The following is an 18,896-nucleotide window of genomic DNA, read 5'->3' as shown; positions in this document are numbered from 1 at the left end:
GTCAGTTGAGACTGCTTAAGTGTAATTCAACAGAGTAAGTTTTTCCATGACCCCCGTGTTGTTAGTACTCTATTTTCTAGGCACATTTAACTTTGCTGGAATTTGCATATTTTATGTTTGTGTGTTGTGCATTTTTTGAACAAACTGTGTCCCTTGCAGTATGAGAATTGCCAATATGTGGCGTGATTGTAAATCTTTTATTTAGCTTAGAGTTAATGTTGATGAACATTAATGCTGTTTTCTACAATTTCTAGTCTTAGCATCGGATATCATAGTATTTCGGAATCTACCATAGATAGCATGAAACAGAATAGTTAATATTTTGTCTTCGAAGTTAGCCACCATCGCCATGCATTTAAAAACTTGGGCACTCCTTTGACAACTGAAAAGATTCTGAATTATAGTCTCTGTTTGCTTCGATTCATCGAATTGGACAAGCACACTTGACAACATTGTTTTGTTATTAAAAAACCTAGATCTTGACACGTGAAGTCCTTGTGTCTTGGAGCTGGGTGGTCAAGTGTCTGGGCTTTAAGAGCCACCTGAGTAGGCCACTTATAGCACGTAATTACGTTTTTTCTTAATATGTAAATCATGAAGTTGGTCTAAATTTTCGGTTTGGAGTAGCTGTGGTTTCCAGTACTACGTGGTAGCCAATAGATATATTATTTTGACATTTGGACTAAGCCAACACATTTTCAGGTAAAAGTCCTTCACCACCCCACATTTACTTATAGTCCATTCTGGAAGCAATCACCTGCATTTCACACTCATACATGTGCCAGACACTAGTTTCATCACTTCTCTACCAACACTTATAGATCGGTTTAGGGGTAAATACCCCTTAATGCCCCCATCAGCCAGGTCTAACTTTTCTTCCCTTGCCTACCCGCCCGTCTTTCAGGTTACTGGGATAATGTAAAGTTGGGGTGAAGGAGGAGGCAGTCAACAACTACAGTGCTTAGCTGATGGGTGTACATCTGATAGATTGCCTTTAACACAAACTTGTGCAGAGTTCCAGTCTGGTCTCCTCCTTTCAGTGGGCTCAAGACACATTCTCTCTTTGGAAACTGAAGAATGACTACATGCTGCCCTACACCGCTCACTCAGCCTGATTACATCTTAGTCCGCAGGCTTCGCCAGTGCTTCCAGTGGCTACCAGTGCTGTGGGAGGCTCCTCTTCCTGTACGTCCTCTCACCTTTTGCCTACCTCCGGTGACTGAATCCAGCACTAACATTGAGCATGGTTCAACTGTTTTTGAGGAACCTATGATCCCACCCCCTCACCCAGATCTCCCTCACTACTGATGTAGCACTGACGTGCTTCCCTTAAACGTGCTGTAACCCAAATAGATGAAAAGTCCTTCTAAGTAAAGAAATATAAAGCACTACCCCATTAATAACATGAAATTCTGCAAAGAGAGTTAAGTAGTGTTCCAATAACCTTTTCTACAGAGAGGTGTATTATAAAGACTTGTGAAGTCTTCCAAAGGTGCTGGTGACGTCTTTCTAAAAGTGCAATCAGCCTACTGAGAAATTTCGGTACTTTGCCTCTAAAGATGAATCTCCACAGCTCATTCATTTGACATCTGGCCAATATCTTTTCTTGTTTGAGTGTTAATGTCTGAGTTTGAATACATAAGTATATGTGCCTCCAAATACAGAAGTGTGAGCATGGAAGAGGGTGTGGGTAGCAGGTTGTTGGGTGCTAAGTATGCTAAGACAGGCAGAGCAGTGGTAAAGGCGAGAGTAGCTGAGGAATTGGCTGCTTCAGCTGGTTTACAGTGTTTTACTTACTGGCTGCATTAGGGATGTAGTTTTCCCTGGAGACATTGAATAGCACAGGTCAGTGGACCATTGCACACGGATCGGGAGGCAGTACTCAGGCAGGCTTAGTAGCTGATGAGAGAGAATAAGGAGCAACAGCAAGGAAGGGTGCAAAACCCACCTGGTCTGAAGAAAACCACTTTCGGTACTCACAGAAGCCTGCTTCAAAACTGCACTAGGTTTTACATTTCCTAAGAATGTTGCCCAAAAAATGTACAAACTCATGAAACAGGTATGCAAAAAGTCACTTAGGGCCAGATGTAGGAAACACTTTGCGAGTCGCAAACGGCAAAATCTGCCGTTTGCGACTCGCAAATGCGTGTTTCCTATGCAGAAATGCATTTTGCGAGTCGTTACCGACTCGCAAAATGCATTTCCGAATCGCAAATAGGAAGGGGTGTTCCCTTCCTATTTGCGAGTCGCAGTGGTATGCAACTCCATTTGCGACCGCGTACGCGGTCGCAAATGGAGTCGCAGTTACCATCCACTTCAAGTGGATGGTAACCCACTCGCAAATTGGAAGGGGTCTCCATGGGACCCCTTCCAATTTGAGACTGGACCCCAAAACATTTTTTCAGGGCAGGGAGTGGTCCAAGGGACCACTCCCTGCCCTGAAAAAACCGAAGCAAAAGGTTTCGGATTTTTTTGAAATGCAGCTCGTTTTCCCTTAGGGAAAACGGGCTACATTTCAAAAAAAAAAAACTGCTTTATTTAAAAGCAGGTCGCTAACATGGAGGTCTGCTGACGTCAGCAGGCCTCCATGTTAGCGAGTGCCTATACTCTCAATGGGGCCGCAATTTGCGACCCACCTCATGAATATTCATGAGGTGGGTCATTGCGACCCCATTGCGAGTTGCAGTCGGTGTCTGAGACACCGTACTGCATAGCAATTTGCGACTTGCAAATTGCGAGTCGCAGGGACTCGCAATTTGCAAGTCGCAAATTGCTTTTTTGCTACATCTGGCCCTTAGTGACTAAATACTGACTCACAATTTTCTATTTTCCATTGCACTTGCTAGATAATTGTATGTTTTAATGCCTGTGTGTTCTTATTGTATGCCACATAGTTCCGTAATAAGTTAAAACATACTGTTATAGACTAACAAAACCACTGAAATCTCATGAATCTGTAAGTCGTGCCCTAAAGTAACTATAACTGGCATGGTCGCCATGCAGTGTTTTCATCAGTGATGTCAGTTCAGTTGTCATCAGTGATGTCACTAAACATGTTATGAGTGTTGTAATATGTGAGGTCATAAGCAGAGCATGGCGAGGGGCACGAGTTTTAGTTACTTTAGGACATGAGTTATAGTTACTTAAGATAACTATAACTGGCGAATTTCTGTGAGTTTGGACATAGGCAAAAAGCAATGTAGTTTTTTTATGCAGAAATAGTATTTCCCTCCTGAACAACTTGATATTGCATGTAGGCAATGTAAATACCAGCCATGCAAAATGCAGGTCATTGTCAACTTTATTGAAGCGTTCATCCAAAAGGCAGTTAGCAAAATGAAATCATAAAAATTAAATTAGCAGGAAATCTTTGCCTAAGCTTGGTACAGAGCAGTCATGCTTTACTTAGAGGCAATATGTAAGACTAATTATAAAGCAGGGTTGACTAAATTGCAGGGGCGTAGCTTGGACAATAAGTTTGAGGGGTGGGAGACGTGCACTTCAGATGTTCAAACAATCATGTGTGCAGAAAATGTTAAAATACATTGTAAGATACACAGGACACATGGCAGGGGCCACGGACGTAATGGTTACGTCTGGTGGAGCAGCGCTGCTGCGCCACGGATGTAACCATTATGTCCTTGGCCTCCCACCCCCCCCCTAGGGCAGGGATGAAAGGGGAATTGCTGCCTTTCCCCGTGACCTCATCAGAGCGTGATCAGAAGAGAAATGATCGGGGGTGGGGAAGGTCATAGAGACATGAAAGGCTTTTCCTTTCCTGTCATGTCTCTGTCTGAGCATTCCTGCAGCCCGATCGCAAAAAGACACCAGGGATATTGTTTACTTATAGTAAACAAATAAGGGGAACTGCCCCTCGGGCAAGGGCCGCTCCCCAAGGGGGGCATTTTTTTATTAGGCCTTTTCTGACTGCCCTGGGGGCAGATTGGCCTATTTTAATTAGGCTGATCTGCCCCCAGGTGGGCAGAAGCCTCTAGGCACCAGGAATAATAAAAATAAAACTTTAAAGGTGGAGAGCGACCCCTTCAGCGAGGGTCGCTCCTTTGGAGTACAAATTGTTTTTAGGCCATTTCTGCCCCCCTTGGAAGTAGATCGGCCTATTTTTATTAGCCCAATTTGCCCCCGGGGGGCAGAAACCACTAGACACAGGGGATTTTTTTTTTCACAACAGTTTCACGAAAAGGGAGCAACCTCTTAGGCAAGGGTCGCTCCCCTGGGGGGCAAATTTATTTTAGGCCACTTCTGCTACCTCTTGGGGGGTAGATCGGCCAAGGGGTGCAGAAACCACTAATTACCAGGTTTTTTTTTTTTTATACAGATGGAAGCATCCCCATTTCTGCCTACCTTGGGGGCGGATCAACCTATTTTTCTTAGGCCCATCTACCCCCAAGAGGGGCATAGACACCAGGGATTTCTTTTTGCACCAATTTCAAGCATGGGTCGCTCCCCTGGGGGGCAAATTTATTTTAGGCCCTTTCTGCCCCCTTAGGGGTAGATCGGCCTATTTTAATTAGGGGGGGACAGAAAGCATTATGCAACAGGGACTTTTTATTTATTTTTATTTTTTGCAGATCAGGAGTGACCCCTTAGGCAAGGGTTGCTCCCCTGGGGGCATATTCATTTCAGGCCATTTCTGATGAGGCCGATCTGCCCTCAGAGAGCAGAAACCACTTAGGCACCAGTGATTAATTTGTGTGCTTTGTTTTGGGGGGGGGCTGCCCCTTGGGCAAGGGTCGCTCCCCATGGGGGCACATCATTGTTGGCCATTTCTACCCCCCCTTGGGGGCAGATCTGCCTATTTTTGTAAGGCCCATCTGCCCCCCAGGGAAGATTTGTTTTTCGAAAAAAGAGGGTGGGGCGTATGGCCATACCCCCACCCCAAATACATGGGGGACAAAGTTGTTCTGCCCACCCATGGGCAGATGGGGCAATTACCCCCAATCCACTCCCTGATGGAGGGGAGGGGGCAGAAAGCCTACTAGATGCCAGGGAATAAAAAATAAAAAAAGCATAGTGGGGTGATGGCTACCAACCAGTATGGGCACAGTTATGCCCCCACCCCAACTGAAGGGAGTAACAGTCTTTCAGCTCACCCCCTACACACTAAAAGATCTTATCCGAATGGCAAGCAAGAGGACATTTGATTATTTTGGGTTTTGGTTTTACATTTGGGCCATGAGCGTTTCTCTAACTCTCAAAATCGTCCGACTTGGTATCGCGAGGGCTGCACTTTTTGGACTTTAGGACGCTGCAATGTAGAAAAGTCTACAAGCCCTAATACATCTGAAACTAAACATCTGGGTGAGTCTAGGGTGGTGTGCTTCACATGCACCCCACACCACTTTCTCATCCACAATTCAATGCAGACCTCCAACTTTGCTTAAAATCACACATTTTTCCCACATTTTTGTGATGGAACCTTCCGGAATCTGCAGGAATCCACAAAATTCCTACCACCCAGCATAGTCTCATCTATACGGATAGAAATTCGGCCCCACTTGTCAGCCTAAAAACGTTTTTTTCCCCAAACTTCCCTTTTGGACCTGCTTTGATTCCCCCTCAATTTCGACATGTTATTGTTTCTTCCCTGTAACAGGCACTTGGCCCACCTACACAAGTGAGGTATCATTGTTATCAGGAGACCGAGGGGAACGTTTTGTGCCAGTGCGGGGATCCCACACAGAAATATAGGGACAATGTGATTTTTGTTAGCTAAATCTGAGGTTTGCTGAGGATTCAGGGTAAGAAAACATTGGGGGATCCACACAAGTCACACCTCCCTGGACTCCCTTGGGCGTCTAGTTTTCAGAAATGTCTGGGTTTGGTAGGTTTCCCTAAATGGCTGCTGAGCCCAGGACCAAAAACGCAGCTGTCCCCAGCAAAAACAGGTAGTTTTGTATTTGATAATTTTGATGTGTCCACATAGTGTTTTGGGGCATTTCCTGTCGTGGGCACTAGGCCTACCCACACAAGTGAAGTACCATTTTTATCGGGAGATGTGGTGGAATGTTGGGTAGAAGGAAGTTTGTGGCTCCCCTCAGATTCCAGTACTTTGCAGCACCGAAATGTAAGGAAAAAGCCTTTTTTTTGGGGCCAAATTTTGAGGTTTGCTAAGGATTCTGGGTTACAGAAACTGGTGAGAGCACCACAAGTTCCCCCATCCTGGGTTCCCCGAGGTGTCTAGTTTTCAGAAATATCCATGTTAGCTGGGTTTTCCTAGGTGCCGGATGAGCTACAGACCAAAATCCACAGCTAGGCACTTTCCAAAAAAACATGTCAGTTGTCAATGTAAAAACTTGATGTGTCCATGTTGCGTTTTGGGGCATTTCCTGTCACGGGCAGTGGGCCTACCAACACAAGTGAGGTACCATTTGTATCGGGAGACTTGGAGGAATGCTGGGTGGAAGGGAATTTGTGGCTCCTCTCAGATTCCAGATCTTTCTATTACCAAAATGTGAGGAAAAATGTTTTGGTTTTTTTTGCCACATTTTGACGTTTGCAAAGGATTCTGGGTAACAGAACCTGGTGAGAGCCCAACAAGTCACACCCATCCTGGATTCCACTAGGTGTCTAGTTTTAGAAAATGCACAGGTTTGGTAGGTTTCCCTAGCTGCCGGCTGAGCTAGAGGCCAAAATCCACAGCTAAGCACTTTCCAAAAACATGTCAGATTTCAGTGTAAAAATGTAAGTTGACCATGTTCATTTCCTGTCACGGACATTAGGCCTACCCACACAGGTGAGGTACTATTTTTATCGGGAGACTTAGGGGAACACAGAATAGAAGAACAAGTGTTATTGCCCCTTGTCTTTCTCTACATTTTTTTCCTTCCAAATTTAAGACAGTGTGTAAAAAAGACATTTATTTGAGAAATGCCCAGTAATTCACATGCTAGTATGGGGACCCCGGGATTCAGAGATATGCAGATAACCACTGCTTCTCAACACCTTCTCTTGTGCCTATTTTGGAAATACAAAGGTTTTCTGGATACCTATTTTTCACTCTTTACATTTCACCAAATTAATTGCTGTATATCCTGTATGAAATGAAAACCCATTGCAAGGTGCAGCTCCTTTATTGGCTCAGGGTACCTAGGGTTCTTGATGAACCTACAAGCCCTATATATCCCCGCAACCAGAAGAGTCCAGTAGACCTAACGGTATATTGCTTTAAAAAATCTGCCATAGCTGGAAAAAGGAATAGAAGAAAACGTGGACAGAAATGGCTCTTTTTTTCACCTTAATTTCAATATTTGTTTATTTTAGCTGTTACTTTCTGAAAACCCTGAAGGATCTACACAAATGACCCCTTGCTAAATTCAGAATTTTGTCTACTTTTCAGAAATGTTTAGCTGTCCAGGACCCAGCATTGGTTTCACACCCATTTCTGTCACTAACTGGAAGAAGGCTGAAAACACAAAAAATAGTAAAAATGGGGAATGTCCCAGTAAAATGCCAAAATTGTGTTGAAAAATGTGTTTTTCTAATTCAAGTGTGCGTGTTCCTGAAAACTGGGAAGATGGTGACTTTAGCACCGCAAACCCTTTGTTGATGCCGTTTTCAGGGGAAAAAAACACATGCTTTCTTCTGCAGCCCTCTTTTCCCATTTTGTTAAAAAAAAAAAAATGAAATTTGAGATGTATTTTGGCTAATTTCTTGGTCTCCTCCAGGGAAACCCACAAACTCTGGGCACCTGTAGAATCTCTAGGATGTTGTAAAGAGGGATGCAAATTTGGCATGGATATCTTATGTTAACAAAAAGTTATAAGGGCCTAAGCACGAACTACCACAAATAGCCAAAAAGAGGCTTGGCACAGGAAGGGAAAAAGGCCTGGCAGCGAAGGGGTTAAGGAGCAGTGGAAAGGGAGAGGAATGCGAAATGGTAGCAATACTGCATGAGAGAAACACAATATTTTGTAAACAACCCATCATTTTCACTTTCAAAGTAGATTGAGAGATTGCGTGTGCGTTTTTGACTGTGTTTATGTAAAAAAAAACATTTTGAAATCCAACAGACACCTCACCATACCCGACTGAAAGCACCTGCACCCACCTACTTATCTGAAAATAGATTTATTACTGTGCTCAGTATAATGATGTGTCCTGTAGTCTTTACATTTATCCAAGTATAATGATTGAAAAGGTGCCTGATAGAAGCTTCTTACAAAGTAAACATAAAAACATTTTAACTTTTAAATGCACCAAGAGTAGGTTAATTATCTGTTGGCCACCAGGAAGAAACCTGAGGGAGGTAGAGACTGACCTGGTAAAGTCAACCGGAACCCTGTTGCTTAGTATCCATCAATCCAGGCCTGACTCCTTAAGACTGATCCTCTGAGCTGAAACCCAGTACCTGCAAACTTTACAAGGATTGATAAATGCATTAGGTTTGGCCTATGGGATTAATAATAAAAGGTGCAGGAGCAGTGTATGAGTGCAAGGTGACTTCTCTCGGTGCAGGGTGAGTGGTGCATGAATGAAGGTTGATAAGTGACTGAGTGCAGGTTGAAAGTGCCTGAATGCATGGTGGTTGATGTCTATTCAGTTCAGAATGAAAATAGTGTGAGTATGCAGGGTGAGAAATGTTACTCTGTACGAGGTAAGAGGTGTGCTATTATAGGGAGAGCAGTATGTCAATAGTATAAGTGGAGGATGAACGGTTGGAGTTCAGGGTGAGATGTGTAGGTGGAGGATAATATGGATGTGAGTGCTGGATGAGAGGTATGTCAATGTTGTGTGAGTGCAGAGTCAGCACTATGTGGGTGATGGATGAGCAGTATCTGACTGCCAGCGCAATGTCAGGGTGACTGTGCAGAGTAAATTGTGGGCGAGTGTGCAGATTGCGCGGACTCTGAGAGTAGGTGAAAGGTATGTTAATTAATTAAATCTTAAAGTTGTGATTAGGTCCATAAGGTCAGCAATACATCTGGGATTCCTACTATCATACAAGATACTAAATAATGTATTCTGATTAAAACATGCCATCAGATCAAAAACATCAATTGTTTGGTTGATAGCTATGCCTGGTTCTGCTAAAAGATATTTCAGAAAGACTATCTAATAGTATATATTATTGTCCTCTCGGAAACTAGAATAGACATAAATGGAATAATTCCAAATATTTGAAATGTGATTTTTTTAAATAAAAGGTACTAGGAATATAAATGTCAGGGTGATTTTTTGCATAATTCGAAAAATGACAATGTCCACCGAGCCATGAACCGTGAGATAAACCAAAGTATCTCGACCATGGTATGGTGAATGATTCCAAATTCAAGGCTTTACAAATCATTAAACTTTTTTCTCTATTATCAACCTACGTTTTGCAATTTGTATGCTACAATGTTGATGACATGCCTGTGACATATGTTCCCTTTCATGAGTCTAAAAAACAACATAGAAACAGAATTCCAACAAGCAGACTAACCTATGCAAACAATGACTTGTAGCATGGTTGCATTACGTTAGCCGAGTCATCATGTTAATGGAGGCATCTGCTCATTTTCTTTCACAGTACAATGTGACAAAAACTGCACATTGAAAAGACATGTAAACCTCATCATCAAGAAACCCAGCAGACAAGACAGTGCACAGCAACACTGCAGCATTACATTTAACATGCAACAATAATTTGGCCCATTTGAAGCCAAGCCAATTTTATTTAAATTTAGCTGAAAGAGATATCGATTCTCCCACCACAATGCACCAGAGTGCCAGGCAGACAAAAAAAACACAGGGAAAACCTAATCTGGCTGACATCACACAATGCATCAGAAGCAAACTGAAAGGTGCACTGTTAAAGAAAGCAGTCTAGGGCAGTGTGCATGCAAGAGGAATATGCAGTGACATTACTCACGGTCTAATGTCATGCGTCATGAGCATTCGTTGGTTTAGACGCTGCTGTAATTTTCAATAATAAGCACTGGCCTATGCCACAAAAGGGAACACTAGAGTGGGTGCCTCCTTTGGTCCTGTGGGGGGACTGGTGAGTGCCGTTGCGGTCAGGGTTCATGTCTTGGTGGGAGGCACAACATACATTGTTTCTGTGCAATGCACTTCATCTTTCTGTGCCTGTGAAGCACTCTGAGACCTTCTTTGGGGTTAGCACTATGTGTAAAGTAGTAAATCAAATAAGAAAAGAAGTTCTAAAACCAAAGCGGGTCACTGATAAGAGCAAACAGACGAGCAACAAGCATTGGTAAATGCAAGACATAGTGCTGAAACAAAAGAAAAGTAAGTGGCAAGCACAGGAACCGATGAAAAGCAAGGAAAGCAAGGGCGGGTTGTGAGCCCCCTTTAAGATTTATATTAAATACAATAGATTTCACAAGCACAGTGCAAGCTCTGTGCATGTGAAAGCTAAATATGTTCTTTTCTAAAAATGCTCTAGGTAATGAAAACACGGTGACTTATGCATTTAACAATATTACCACATCTTGATGGCGTCACTAGACAATGCGTCACAAGAGAAAAGGACTAAAGATATCAGCACACTTCAAACATGTACATGACACACAAATTGTTACTCTAGTTGTATTAACACACAAGCTGTTACTTTAGCCGTATTGATGCTTCCAAAGACAGCCTTGGAAATGTTGACTTTACATATTTACTTCAGTGTTCAGCGTAGAGTGCCATTGCGTTGTGATACACTTCATATTTTTCATTGTAGGCTGTGAGTTGCTTTAAATATATCTTTGTGATCGTTAATGTGCACTGGTGGGTAGGCAAGCACCTTGTTCAATGATTTAGTTTGCTCTCTTTTTCTTTCCTTAGGTTACTTAGTGTTTTGTGTTGCAATTTGGATACTCTGCTGCTTTTAGAGGCGCAATACAAAGTTTCAGAGATTCTCATGATTGCACAAAAAGAAAATGTCATCGAATACCCTGTAGGTCCTGGGTAAGTAACCCTTAATCAGACATTTATTTCTTGAGGCAGGTCTGTGAATGTGGTGCATTTTTACATTTAAATTCAAATGTTTTTAACATGGTAACTATAAGGATTATTCAGTATGTTATTATTAGTGGCTGATTATATGATGAACGTGTGAGAAAATATTGACTAGAACTGTAAAGTTTTGCACCACGCCCCTTGCTTTACTTGTGGGAATGACTTAATGTAAAATACTTGTCTTTAACCTTATTTTTAAGTACAACCACCAATTTCCAAAAGCCTTTGAGCATGGGAAGCAGTGATACTCTTTTACATAATCTTCCTGCCTTTGTCAGTCGGTTCAAGACCAGAAGCGTGTCGTAAAATGATGGGGATGCAGGGCTTTAAGCGGGATGAAAAAAGTGAAGGGTCTCTAAAACAGACGTGGTCTGTGTAACTCAGGGCATGGCGTAAACATGTAAACTATATTTCTGAGTAGTTTGACGCCTCTCTGAGCTTTCCGATAGTTCATCCAGATATATACTACAACAACTGACATTCACCTAAAACCAGTTAGGACTGCTGGCTTTGCCAGTGGTTGTTAGCTGTTTAAGGTAAATGAGTAATACCAATCAAATCAAATCAAATCATAAACTTTTATAAAGCGCGCTACTCATCAGTGCGGGTCTCAAGGCGCTAGGGGGAAGGGGTTACTGCTGCTCGAAAAGCCAGGTCTTGAGTAGTCTCCGGAATGCGGAGTGGTCCTGGGTGGTCCTGAGGAAGGTGGGGAGGGAGTTCCAAGTCTTGGCCGCCAGGTAGGAGAAGGACCTCTAACCCGCCGTGGAGCGGCGGATGCGAGGGACGGCGGTGAGAGCGAGGCTGGTGGAGCGAAGAAGACGGGTGGGAGTGTAGAAGCTGAGGTGGCGGTTGAGGTATTCAGGTCCCTTGTTGTGGAGGGCGTTGTGGCGTGGGTGAGGAGTCGGAAGGTGATCCTTTTGCTGATGGGAAGCCAGTGCAGGTGTCTCAAGTGGGCGGAGATGTGGCTGTTGCGGGGTATGTTGAGGATGAGGCGGGGGAGGTGTTTTGAATTCGTTGCAGACGTTTCTGGAGTTTAGCGGTGGTTCCGGCGTATAGGGTGTTGCCGTAGTCCAGGCAGCTCGTGACGAGGGCGTGGGGTCACGGTCTTTCTGGTGTCGGCGGGGATCCAATGGAAGATCTTTCGGAGCATGCGGAGGGTGAGGAAGCAGGAGGATGATACAGCGTTGACTTGTTTGGTCATGGTGAGAAGTGGGTCCAGGATGAAACCGAGGTTGCGTGCGTGGTCTGAGGGGATTGGTGCGGTGCCAAGGGACGTGGGCCACCAGGAGTCGTCCCAGGCGGTCGGGGTGTTTCTGAGGATGAGGACTTCCGTTTTGTCTGAGTTCAGTTTCAGATGGCTGAGTTTCATCCAGTCTGCGACTTCATTCATTTCATCTTGCAGGTTGGTCTTGGCGCTGGTGGGGTCCTTGGTGAGGGAAAGTATCAGCTGAGTGTCGTCGGCGTAGGAGGTGATGATGATGCTGTGTTTGCATATGATGTCGGCGAGGGGGCTCATGTAGACATTGAAGAGAGTCGGGCTGAGCGAGGAGCCTTGTGGGACGCCGCAGATGATCTTGGTGGGGTCTGAGCGAAAAGGTGGGAGGTAGACTCTTTAGGAGCGGTTGGAGAGGAAGGAGGTGATCCAGTCTAGGGCCTGTCCTTGAATCCCGGTGGAGCGGAGGCAGGTTATTAGGGTGTGGTGGCAGACGGTGTCGAAGGCAGCCGAGAGGTCTAGGAGGATGAGGGCGACTGTTTCTCCGTTGTCCATCAGGGTTCTGATGTCGTCTGTGACTGAGATGAGGGCGGTTTCTGTGCTGTGGTTGGCTCGGAATCAGGACTGAGAGGGGTCGAGAAGGTTGTTGTCTTCAAGGAAGTTGGTAAGCTGCTTGTTGACGGTCTTCTCTATGAATTTGGCAGGGAAGGGGAGGAGCGAGATGGGGCGGAAGTTCTTCAGGTCGCTTGGGTCCGCCGTAGTGAATAATTTTGAAAACATTTCAATTCCGAAATTGTTAAACTGTGTTTTAAACATTAATGAGGCCTGTGGAAGAGGTAGTGGTCTTCAGAATGCTTCAAAAATCCCTGTTATGTTAACTCTGTGTTTTACATTGGGGGTCATTATGAACCTGGCGGTCACTAGACCAGCAGGGTCACGGTGGCAGTCGGACCTCCGCGGTCGTGGCGGTCCGTCTGCCACATTATGACTGTGACGGAGCCACCACGGTCCAACCGCCGACACCCCCAGTCTGCCACCAGCCTGCAGCCTGGTGGTCCCGGTGGTTGTAATCTGCCAGAGCAGCGCTGCCTTGGGGATTATGAGTCCACATCCGCCAGCCTGTCCATGTCGGTTTACACTGCCATAGAAAGGCTGGCGGAATGGGGGACCTGAGGGGGGGAGTGTGGTTGGGGGCCCCTGCACTGCCCATGCACTTAGCATTGGCAGTGCAGGGGCCCCCATGCACAGCCCCATCGCGCATTCCACTGCCCGAATTACGAGCAATGGAATGCGCAACGGGTGCTGCTGACCGTCACATTGCCGCTGTCTCCATTAGGAGCCGACTGCAATGTTAAGGCCCTGTTTCATGCTTGGCCGGCGTGCGGAAACACTGTTTCCGCCCGCCGGCCCAGCGGGAAGCTCAAATTAGGGCCAGCAGGACTCAGGCCGCCCGTGTGGTCTGATAGCGGAATGACATTAGCGGGCGCCATGGGGATTATGAGTCCAAATCCGCCAGCCTGTCCATGTCTGTTTACACCACCATGGAAAGGTTGGCAGAATGGGGAACTTGAGAGGGTGGGATGTGGCTGGGGGCTCCTGCACTGCCCATACACTTGGCATGGGCAGTGCAGGGGCCCTCATACACAGCCCATTCGCATATTCCACTGCCCGAATTATGGGCAGTGGAATGCGCAACAGATGATACTGCACCCCCACATTGCCGTCGTCTCCATTAGGAGCCGACTGCAATGTTAAGGCCCTGTTCCACGGTTGGCCGGCATGCGGAAACACTGTTTCCGCCGGCTGGCCCAACGGGAAACTCAAATTAGGGCCGGCAGGACTCAGGCCGCCTGTGTGGTCTGATAGGGAATGACATTAATGGGCACACTCCACCGCCCGCCAATGCATAATGAGGGCCATAGTAAGAAATTAGGCCACTGGTTGAGGGGGTTGAAACGCTACTCAAGCAGGAACCACAATCCTTGTCAGGGTGAAGTCACAAGCAAACCCTACATTAATCTGTGTTCAACCCTTGGGTAGCTTGGCAAAGAGCAGCCAGGTGTAACTTAGATAACTTAGAGGCAATATGTAAGTATTTGTGCAACACTTCAAACAGTAGCAAAGTGACAGCAGAACACACAAAAATCCCACACCAGATTGTAAAGATAGAGCAAAATGTAATAAATAAAACAAGACCAGAACAACAAACGTCCAATCAGTAGAACTAGAGATATGCAATTTTATAGATTTAAGTGAAAATACCATCAAAATGTATGAAGAGCCAACTGTGGTTATCATGTCACACCGAACTGGGACAAAGTCACAAGTTCAGGCTGACAGTGGTGGAGTGCAGGTCAGCTAAGGGCCTGCTGAACAAGAGTACCTTAAATCCTGGTTGTGGAGCATTGCATGGTAGAGCTTCAAGGATGCGTCGCACAGTCAAGGTGATGTGAGATCCAGGTTGGAGAAGGGTCACCCTGCATCGGTTCCAGGGAGCTACAAGACTGTGATGTAAGGTTCTGCTTCATCGTCGAGTAGGCCTTCGATGAGAGGGCTTGCAGTGCAAGGCACTGCGTCGAGGATGTGTTGTGCATCTGCTGGTTCCGAAGAAGTTGCAGGCTTGCAATGTGAAGTCCTACGTTGCTGTCACGGTTGCTATTGAGGGGTTTGCGATGCGAGGGCCTGCGTTGAGAATGCATTACGCAGCAGCATTTCCAATGGGGCTGCGAGGCAAACTCATGGTGTTGGGAAAGTCCATGCAGCAGACAATGCATTGGTTCTGTTCGGGGTTGCACGGTGCAGCAGAGAAGATGTGTTGGTTCTGCTAGATCCACAGATGGCCTGGCAGAGCATCTTCAGGCCTACTTCCAAGAGTCCAGGACTCGAATGGCACCCCTTTGCAGGATAGGACTCACAGTTGCAGAATCTAGGTGCTGGTTATAAGCGACTAGACTGTGGAATCACTCTGGTGGTCCTGGTTACAGGTTGCAGGTCCAGTCCTTCTCACCAAAGCAAGCTGGCAGCAGGGCAACAGGTCAGCACAGCAGGGCTGGAGTTCTTTCAGCAAAGCAGTCCTTCTTCCTGGCAGAGTCTTTCATAGGTCCAAAAGTGTACTGAAGAGTTGGTGTCTGGGGTCCAAAATTTATACCTGTGCCTTCTTTGAAGAGGGAGAAAATTCTAGAGGATTTCCTTTTAAGTGCTCAGGTTTCCTTCCTCCCCTGCCACCGCTCCAGACTAACTACAGTCAGTATGCAATCCTTTGTGTGAAGGCAGAACACAGCCTATTCAGGTGGAAATAGGGCTGTGCCCAACTCTGCCCTCTCATCCTGCCAGTGATGGCACACCTAAGCTCTCAATTGTGTGTAGCTGTCTTGGAGGAATACACAAAGACCAACTGTCAATTACACCGACTCATGTGACCCAGAGACAGGCTGAAAGCACCAAATGGCTCAGGCAGGAAAATGCCAACTTCTAAAAGTAAACACACTTAGGGGCAACCCAGTATTCCCCTAGGAACTGGGCAGTGACAATGTCTCCCTTAAAAATGCTCCTAGATGAATTATTTAGATATGGTTTGTGTACATATGATCCAGTCTTCAATTAATGAATAAGACAACTCCGTACTATTAAAAGGATTCAGGAAGTTCAAAAGATGTACAACAAATGTCCATCTCATATACAACAACACTGTATATAACCCCCATACATCCTGGGATTGAATCCCAACAGAAGATCCCAGAAGGGGTTATAACCCTTTCTCTTGACACAGTCCTGCACAATAAGTGCCTGGTTTTCAGTCCCAGTTCAAGCAATATCATGAACTTTCAATTCAGCTTGTCAAATGAGAAGGTAATGTCAACGTTTCAGACTGTGGTGGCAGTCAGAGGTCTGTCAGACCATCATCAGGACTCACTGTTGTAAAATAATACAACAAGTTGCAAACATAGAGTCTGTAGCAACACACAAGGGGACTTCAACCTTCTAAATATCGGACCGCTAGCGTCTGTCTCCATCTGCATCCGGTCAACCAATGCAAGTCAGAATCAAGAAGGGTTATAACCCCTTCCTGGATCTTCTGTTGGGATTCAATCTTGTGATTTAAGAATAAATAAAACATGTAAAGAAATAATCTGGAACTAAATCTCTACCATACATTACCTTAACATGTTTTACATTCAATGTTCAGATATCAATCTGTATTTTTACCAGTAAAGTTAAGGACATGAGTAAAGGGTCCGATAGGTACCTGTTTCAAAGTCTGGTTTTAATTACTACTAGGTCTGGGACTCGGAGGGACCTGGCTCACTTAAAGGCCCTCATTCCAACATTGGCGGGCGGCAGTTGCCGCCCGCCAGGCGGGAACCGCCAGTTGGCCGTCCGCGGTCAGAAGACCGCTGGGGCCATTCTAACTTTCACGCTGGGCGCTACCTAAGGTAGCGCCCGCCGGCCCAGCGGGAAAGGGGCCTGCAACACAGAAGCCGGCTCCGAATGGAGCCGGCGGTGTTGCAGGTGTGCGACGGGTGCAGTTGCACCCGTCGCGCTTTTCACTGTCTGCATAGCAGACAGTGAAAAGCAGGCTGGGGCCCTGTTAGGGGGCCCCTGCACTGCCCATGCCAGTGGCATGGGCAGTGCAGGGGCCCCCAGGGGCCCCAGGACACCCGTTCCCACCATCCTGTTCCTGGCGGTAAAAACCGCCAGAAACAGGGTGGTGGGAAGGGGGTAAGAATCCCCATGGCGGCGCTGCTTGCAGCGCCACCATGGAGGATTCGCCCAGCCGGGGGAAATCCAGCGGGAAACCGCCGGACCCGGTTTTCCGACCGCGGCGGAATGGGCAATGAAGCACCGCCAGCCTGTTGCCGGTGCTTCAGTCATCCGTGGCCCTGGCGGTCTTGGACCGCCAGGGTCAGAATGACCCCCAAAGTCCTTTAGGGACCTTATGTAGGTTGTGGTGAGGGGCCTCCAACTCTCTTAAATCTCATGAATATTCACAGGCCTCGGGCTTAATGAGGGCGGCATTGTAGTCGCTGTTACTCCCTGCTGGAAACATTCTACTACTAAAAGTGCAAATAGGGCATGCTCATTTCTCTGTATGAATATTCTCCCAATAGTCCAATTTTAGTTGTATTTTGGCCATTTCAAAAAGACGTAAGAGTACATAGAGTTCTCCAAGCATATTACTTTGCCAATAGGCCCCTTAGAATATTAAATCAAGGTTTATAATGAAAACCTGTCTTGTAGAGTCTCGCATGCTTGCATTCTGCTTCTGTGGATGGAAATACAATTAACTTCTAAGAACAGCATTTGTAGACCTGTAGTTCCTGTTATGTGATCTACAGAGGGTCACCGGTTGCTCTTTCGCTGAAGAGGTTTTCGTCTGATATAGAAATTAGTGTTGTAAAGTGCTATACACATTATTTTACAAGATGTTGCACGGTGTATCATTATTACGTCAGGCAGTATTGTATGCAGTTTTCAGAGCGCCTTGAAATTGCCACAATTGAGGAAATGTTAGTGAGCACATCTGAAAAATAAAATGTGATGATGGGAGGGGGACGTGTGATATATTCAGACATTGCCCAAATTTTGGTATTTTATTCTTTCGATAATACTTTTTCTCTTCCTTCGTTAAGTAAATGTTGGAGTGTGTTTATATAGAAGCTCTAAAGCTGTCTACTTTTCATCTGACTATTCAGATATCCACCACCATTTACCTGTTAACACTGTAGGAAATTGTACACAATTTTCTTAATCATTAATACATTGTGAAAGTACAAGGACTTACCAGTTCTTCACATATGATGTTTCATGAACACAGCACGATTGTATTCCTTCTCAGATATAATTACTATTCACAGAAAAGCAAAGTTGAACACCGAGTTGTGTTTAAGGGTTAAAGGTGTAATACCACTGAAATTCACCAGTTGTTTAACACCACACACAAATTCCGATATAACTCAGTCTACTGCCATGGACAAGAGACCTACGTTGTCAACTTTATTGTAAATCCGTTCAGCATTGTTTTCGCGTTCTGCAAAATATTCTGTGGGAGCTAAAATGTGAAACAATACTCTTTCACCCTCTCTTAACTTTTTCCTTGTGGGCGAATCTTTATGAAACGTGTCATGCTGAGACTTAGCAGACTGATAAAGTAGATTACCTAGTTTTATGAAAATCCACAGATGGATTCAAAGGCTAAGGGAAAATCAAAAATATGTCCTGTCATTGGAAGCACAGGTTCAAACATAACTACATAGTAGCTATTGCCACTGTGTAACATAGCACAGTATGAAGCAACATTCAATGAAGGATCTTATTTTCTAATAGTGTGGTTTGCTAGCAATCAAGGTACAAAACCATTTACGTATGCCTATCTGACATTAAATGACATTTGTATTTCAATTCTGTTCAGAATCAAGCAGGAAAATGAATGCTAATAGAACCTCGAAAAAAGTGGTCCGGTAAGGAGTGTAACATGGTTGACATTTTGGCATTGTGGAGATTCTACAGACCCAGACAATCCTCCTCTAAACCATTACTTGACTTCAGCGAGGACCTGACCAACACTCTTGTGGGCACTTAAAACAAACCTTGCTCTTGCCCACCTGTGAATAGTCTAGTGACACATCGTCCCATACCCGCTCTTGGAGACTCTGCTTTTTTGACGCAGCACCCTAACCCTGAGAGCCTGGTAGTACATTCTTCTACCAGCATGGGTACC

General features: G+C 45.3%; 1 protein-coding gene across 3 annotated transcripts in view; it reads left to right on the top strand.

Annotated features, from left to right (window-relative positions):
• TBC1D32 (TBC1 domain family member 32) overlaps nt 1–18,896 on the top strand; it is an 804,546-nt gene that overhangs the window by 421,980 nt on the left and 363,670 nt on the right. For all 3 annotated transcript variants that reach the window (XM_069235394.1, XM_069235395.1, XM_069235396.1), the window contains one exon: nt 10,792–10,914. In XM_069235394.1, the coding sequence (XP_069091495.1) occupies nt 10,792–10,914 (123 nt within the window). The remainder of the gene's footprint in view (nt 1–10,791; nt 10,915–18,896) is intronic.

The sequence above is a fragment of the Pleurodeles waltl genome, chromosome 5, assembly GCF_031143425.1.
Source record: "Pleurodeles waltl isolate 20211129_DDA chromosome 5, aPleWal1.hap1.20221129, whole genome shotgun sequence".
Lineage (NCBI taxonomy): Eukaryota > Metazoa > Chordata > Amphibia > Caudata > Salamandridae > Pleurodeles > Pleurodeles waltl.
Note: the sequence above shows the minus strand (reverse complement) of the source record. Positions and strands in the feature narration are given on the sequence as shown.